The 6,871-nt window shown below is 43.1% G+C and overlaps 1 protein-coding gene across 2 annotated transcripts in view; it reads left to right on the top strand.

The window, feature by feature from the left end:
• The window catches only part of UNC79 (unc-79 homolog, NALCN channel complex subunit), a 180,364-nt gene that overhangs the window by 61,096 nt on the left and 112,397 nt on the right, over positions 1 to 6,871 (top strand). For both annotated transcript variants that reach the window (XM_025206315.1, XM_006025493.2), the window contains 4 exons: positions 518 to 659; positions 1,081 to 1,160; positions 1,246 to 1,394; positions 4,121 to 4,278. In XM_025206315.1, coding sequence (XP_025062100.1) covers positions 518 to 659; positions 1,081 to 1,160; positions 1,246 to 1,394; positions 4,121 to 4,278 — 529 coding nt within the window. The remainder of the gene's footprint in view (positions 1 to 517; positions 660 to 1,080; positions 1,161 to 1,245; positions 1,395 to 4,120; positions 4,279 to 6,871) is intronic.

Genomic DNA, 6,871 nt, shown 5'->3' with positions numbered 1-6,871 from the left:
TTTAAAGTGCTATATAAACATAATATAGGTTTTCACAGGTTTTTTTTTTACTAACTCTACTCATTTTGCTAACTCTACCCTTCCTACTCAGATTCTGGCCACAGGCAACATATTACAGGATTAAGAGTTAGCATATGAAGCCTTTGTTCAGCAAAGCATTTCCATGGGTCTTAGGTGCATTTTCAAATTCAGCATATGTTTATGTGCTTTGATGAACTGGGGCCATTGTCATGCAGCAAATAAAGAAATAAAAACTCATTGATATTGCATGTACACTGTTGAAGCTGTGTTGTCAAAGGAGCCTCAACCCAGTGCCTGGTAACACATGAATATAATTCTAACTATGCAAGTCACTGGAATGTACAATTTTGGAAATGCTTCATTTCCTCACACAAAAGCTCCTGCTTGAGTTAGGCTGCATGCATACATTCAGGATTTAACTTATATAGCAGGGTTTCCTTTAATGCTTTCAAGCCTGAATATCAAGAAATGAATTCAACTTTTTATGTTCTTAAAGGAGCCCACAGACAGCCTTGAGGATAGCCTTCTGTATACTAGACCTGAGTTTATTATAGGAACAGAAGGGGAAGAGGAAGATAAATTGGCAGCAAAACATGGAGAAAACCCAGGAAATCATACAGAGACAACAGAAAATGCTGGTGGGTTAAAGAGACATTTTGAACTGATTGTTAAGTGGAGCCTTCCTATGCTTTTATTCAGATAAAGAATAAAGCATTTTAAAGTGAACTTTTAAGCTCAGCCACTCAGAATTGATTGCTGGTCATACATTTAATGCTTTCCTAATTTACTTGGGAAGCTGTATGTATGGGATATACATTTGTGGCAAACTTGGCTGATCAGGTAAAATAATTAAACAAACCAATCCTTTGATAATCTAGACAAAAGTGCTTAGGGACAAATTAATTTGTGATGTTTTTCTATTAAGTGCAATTGGAGTTGCAGGTGAGATAAATTTGCTCTTGGCAATAATCATACCTTCCTTGCTTTATTTTCTAGTTTCATTCCTAACTGGTAAATTCTATGGGATTAATCACACTGTACGTCATTTTATTTTAACAGCAATAAAAAATGACACTGAGAGAAAATTTTGTTACCAGCAGCTTCCAGTTACCTTGAAGCTCATATACACCATATTGCAGGTACAATTGCTTATTTAATTTGACATAGTTCATTAAGGTTTTTGCTGACTTCAAAGTAGCATTAATCACATGATTGTTTGCACAGGAAATGGCTAGATTTGAAGAACCAGACATTCTTTTCAACATGCTGAACTGTCTGAAGATTCTCTGTCTACATGGAGAGTGTTTATATATTGCGAGAAAGGATCATCCACAATTCCTAGCTTACATTCAGGATCACATGCTGATTGCAAGGTATGCATTGAACATAGGAATTTCTGAATACTTTATAAAGCCATTCCTATTTATATTATAGTAACCCCCTGGAAGCCCCAATCAACTTCTGAAGTCTGTTGTGCGAGGCTTTATACAAATACATAATGAGAGACACTTGCTACCCCAAAGAGCTTAAAGAGTTTAAAAGACAAGACAGAAAAGGGCAGGAAAGAAACAGATGTGGAACAAAGGAAAATGACTTATCCAGGACCATTCATCATGCTGAAACTTGAATCGGAGTTTCCTGACAGCCATCCTGGTGCCCTGTTTACAGAGTAGCTCAGTATCGAATGTTCTCCAAAGATTTTTTACACAAAAATTTTCAATATTTTGACTGCTCTGCCAGATGCAGGATGAAAACAAATGTCATACTATCAGAATTTCTTAAAGACAGAAGTTTTGATTTTTGATCAACTCTAATGAATGTCTAGTAGTCTGCTAGACAGCTGTAGGTATTTTTGTGAACAGTGCTATTGCAGTTGGTAGTTTAGGAGTGATGTAGCCATGATGGTCCAGGAATTATGGTCTGAAGAAGAATGCCGTGCATTCAAAAGACTGTCTGAGGCAATGGCCTTAAATTGTAGGAGAGGAAATTTAGGTTGGAGATTGGAAGGAACTTGATGATGATGAGGGTGGTCAGGTCAAGCACTGGAACAGGCTACTTAGAGAACTCATAGAATCTTCATCCCTGGAAATTTTCACTTGGCTGGGATGGGTTAGTCTAGGTTGATCCTGCCTTGAGCAGTGGGTTGGACTAGATAACCTTATGAGATCCCTTCCAGTCATATTTACTTTCTTTCCTATCCCAACCATGAAGTTGATCCAATGAAAAATATCAGCCACACCATATTGAAGTTGGCTACTCTATGGGCCAGGCTCCCTGATCACACTATATTTCTAAAGAGGCACCATCCCAGTTCAGCTGGAGAGGAGAGCAAGGTGCATTATGGGGGCTGAAGGCTGGTTGCGATGTCTAGGCTCTGAGGAAGAATGAGTACTTGGAGTATGGGGAACTATAATTCTCTTCAGGCACCACAGCTACTCAGGTGAACACAGATGGTGTTGAACTGACCCAAAAAACAAAAGAAAACAAAGCATGAAGTTACATTGCAAGAAGTTAAACACCCCCCCCCCCCCAATAAATAATTTTTTTTTTGTTTGGAACTTCCCAAGTGGAAATGAAATGTTCCATTGTGAAAACTGAAAACAACTGTTAAAATCAAAATATATACACTAACATTTTAGATTTTGCAGAAACCTCATCATCTGTCAGAAAAAAACCCTTTTTTTGTGTATAACACCCTCTAACTTGGCCAAGAAATTGGTTGTTGGACTCGTGTAAAACCAAGCGGAGTAACCAACTATAAGCAGGTCCAAAAACTGTTCGACACAGGTTACCAGAACAGGTAGATCACTGATGTGATACGTCATAGCACTTTCTATTTTCTTCACCCCAGTTGTTTTGCAGTAAGTTGGATGCAAGTTTTTCATAAGAGATAATAATAATAATGCCTCAGATATTCTAATGAATATTTAATAGATTGTTTCCACAAAGTAAATGACTGATGGATGGCAAATGCAGGAGTGTACTGTGTACAGCACTTCCACAGGAGAGCTGGTTGAAAGCAGGTTTTACATTAATAGGGCTTTTTAAAATTTATTTTTTTATTTCCCTGTGAATGGAACCAAAATACAATTTAAAAAAATTCCCACTTGGCACTGACACATGCTGCTACCCAAATGAAATACGCTCTTTTGCACCAGGGCTGCTGCACAGAGTAGCTGTCTGGTATCCTGGGTCTGTGGCTCCCAGAGCTTCCAGAGTCCCTGCTCTACAGCACAGAGACTAGAAGCCATAGCACGGCTGGCTGCTTTGGAGCCACAGACCCTGGAATCCTAGGGACCCCAGCCCTGGGGCAGTCTGCAGGCCCTGAAAGCACTAGAAATTTGGCTTTGCTGCAGTCTCCACATGGGTCTGTACCAGAGGCAGACCTAATGACATCTTGCAGTTCTCAGGAGCCACTCTAATTAAAATGCCTGCTGTATCTCATGTATTCAGGGTCTCATGCTTCAAAATGGCAGCAGGGGTGCTCTAACTAAAGCGTGGTGGTGAACTTAATTAAAGCATCCCTGCTGCCATTTTGAAATGCATGGACGCTGAATGATGCTGAGGCTGCTGGAGCATTCTAATTAGAACTCTCCAGCTGACTTAATTAATTAGAATATGTCCGAGCAGGCATTGGGCACGTGCCTACAAGGGTGGGGCCCTTGGTGCTGGGCAGTCGCATAGTGAGTCATCTTTGGAATCACAGACCCTAGAAGCCTGAGGTCCTGGCCCTGGAGCAGTCTGTGTTGCAGATGTGCCCAGGGGCCAAGGATTGTGGAGGTGCAAGGTTGTTGGCCTAGGTCTTTTGGATTTGGTGAACATTTGATTAACCTAAAATACTTTGGAGAAATGTTTCATGCTAATATTTCATGAAGCTGGTCCAACTAACTTTTCTTCACTGGATAATTTCCAGCCAGCTCTATTCCGCATAGAACAACTAATTGTTATCCATGTGAGTGCATGGTGCAAGTCACAAACTTATTCTTTTTTTAAAGAAGGAAAGTCCCAGCAGCAACATAAGGTCATTTAATGTTAAGGAAGGATTAGGGAGGAAAAGGACAGATTCTGTAAGCAGATTTGCTTTCATTGGTCTTTCCAGTTTATGGAGAGTGGTGAAGTCTGAATTCTCTCAGCTTTCCTCGCTGGCAGTTCCACTCCTTCTCCATGCTCTATCTCTTCCTCACGGAGCTGACATTTTCTGGACAATCATAAACAGCAATTTCAACAGCAAAGACTGGAAGATGAGGTTTGAAGCAGGTAAGACTAAGAGATGTGTGATATTTGTTTGCTTCTTGCTATGGTAGGAAACTGGGTTGTTTTCTTCAGTGGTTGCTTTGGTGAGTGTTTAAAAAAAATCACATGGTACTTTGATAGAGAAGAGTATAATCCATCCACCTGTGGACAATGCAGGATTGTCCTCTACACTCATCTACACTGGATTTCCTAACACTTAGTTGAACCAAATTTAAATATGTCCATTGTGGAGCACTGACCACTTGAGAGTCTCTTCTATCTTAGGAAGCTTTTCTTAATTCTCAGGTAAAATATCCCCTTTCTTAATTGTATCTCATAGCTCCTGTTCACAGCCCATTCCCTTGCAAAGTTATTAGACATAATTCTACATTACCAGCTATAATAATGGCCTATGAAACTGTCTAGGTATTTCTAGCTAAAATATTACTGTATATACCCCAGATAGCCCATAACCTGATGTTTACTATTACAGTCAACAGATTTAAAATTTAGAGAGTGACTTCACGTCTACTGTTTAGGCAACAAAGGGGTTCAAACAGAATAGAGGAATGAAACAAGAAGAGCTCTTACAGCCAATAGGTGTTATTCTCTTTTCATTTTAGCAGCTGTACCCTAGTGTATATCTGCTGACTTCTGTGGAGTTGCTTTGAAGAGAAGCTTTGTGAGCACTCGTGGTGCTCTGGAGAGGTCCTGGAGGACTGGAAGAGGGCCAACATGGTTCCCATCTTCAAAAAGGGGAGGAAGGAGGACCCGGGAAACTATAGGCCAGTCAGTCTTACCTCGATCCTGGGCAAGCTGTTCGAGAAAATTATTCTGGCACACATCCAGGAGGGGACAGCAGGGAAATGCATGCTCAGGGGCAACCAGCACGGGTTCATCAGCGGCAGGTCATGTCAGACCAACCTGGTGGCCTTCTACGATCAGGTCACTAAATCATTGGATGCAGGGGTAGCAGTGGATATAATCTTCCTGGACTTCCAGAAGGCTTTCAACACTGTCTCTCACCCCATTCTCATTAGGAAACTGGGGGACTGTGGTGTAGACACCCACACAGTCCAATGGGTCGCCAACTGGCTAGAGAGTCAGAGGGTGGTAGTGGATGGGTCCTTCTCGGCCTGGAAGGATGTGGGCAGTGGGGTCCTGCAGGGCTCGGTCCTCGGGCCCGCCCTGTTCAACATCTTCATCAGTGATTTGGATGAGGGGGTGCAAAGCACCCTGTTCAAATTTGCTGATGACACCAAGATGTGCGGGGATGTGGGCACAATAGAAGGGAGCAACAGGCTACAGTCGGACCTTGACAGGTTACAAGGATGGGAGGAGGAGAACAGGATGGGGTTCAACACAGACAAGTGCAAGGTGATGCACCTGGGGAGGAACAACCGGCACCATACCTACAGGCTGGGGAACTCCCCTCTTGTCAGCACGGAGGTGGAAAAGGATCTTGGAGTCATTATCGACTCCAAGATGAACATGGCTCGGCAGTGTGGGGAGGCGGCTAGGAAGGCCAACTGTACCTTGTCGTGCATCCACAGATGCATGCATGATCAAGGGACAGCAGGGTAGGTCCTATGAGGAAAGGTTACGGGACCTGAACCTGTTCAGCCTCCAGAAGAGAAGGCTGAGGGGGGATCTTGTGGCCTGCTATAAACTAGTCAGGGGGGATCAACAGGCACTGGGGGAGTCCCTGTTCCCCCGAGCGCCGCCAGGAGTGACCAGGAATAATGGTCACAAGCTGGCGGAGGGAAGGTTTAAGTTGGACATCAGGAGGCGCTACTTCATGATCAGGGCGGCTAGGGTCTGCAACCAGCTTCCAAGTGAGGTGGTGCAGGCTCCCACCCTGGGGGTTTTTAAGAGGAGGTTAGATGACCATCTTGCTGGGGTCGTTTGACCCCAATACTCTTTCCTGCCATGGCAGGGGGTCAGACTAGATGATCTGCCCAGGTCCCTTCCGACCCTAGAAACTATGAAACTAAGAATCAAGGCCAGGCATTTTGGTTTGGAATTGTTGTCCCACGCCCTTACTGCAGCTAAGGACTGCACATCATGGCTTGGGGAAAAAAAGGCTGCAAAGGAAACTTAGATACTCTTTGCACCAGCACAGTCAGTCCAAAGGCTGCTCTAAATTTTGCTGTTTGCCACTGGCCCTAAAAGACCTTTTTAGATTCTAGGTATTTCCCGGGCAGAGAGAATTGGGTGAAATAGTTTGTGTTTTATAGCCTTAAGACTAAGTGAGATAATAGTCTGTTCTGGCTTTGGAATCTATGACCCTGTGAACTGAGATACTTGGGTCATGCCCTTTTCTTCCAGTCATGCCTCCTAGCCTAGCTTCTGGCATGTTGGGAGATGCTGTGCCACCAAAGGATCCTCCTCTGTTGGGGTGTTTTTCAGGCAGCTGGGCGTGCTTCAGCTGGGCATGCTTCAACTACTTTGCACTGGAAGGGTGGAAGTATATTGGAGAATCTGGGAAACTGTAAATTACTGGGTATAAAATAAAAATGTATGATGATACTTGTCATCAGTGGTGAAATTCGAAACTAAGCTGAAGTTCCAGGTCTTCATTGTTGTGTTCTATGAGATGTCACCTGCATGTTTTGCT

Source organism: Alligator sinensis, unplaced genomic scaffold, assembly GCF_000455745.1.
Source record: "Alligator sinensis unplaced genomic scaffold, ASM45574v1 scaffold47_2, whole genome shotgun sequence".
Classification (NCBI taxonomy): Eukaryota; Metazoa; Chordata; order Crocodylia; family Alligatoridae; genus Alligator; species Alligator sinensis.
The sequence above is the reverse complement of the archived record's forward strand: the minus strand, read 5'-3'. Positions and strand labels throughout refer to the sequence as shown.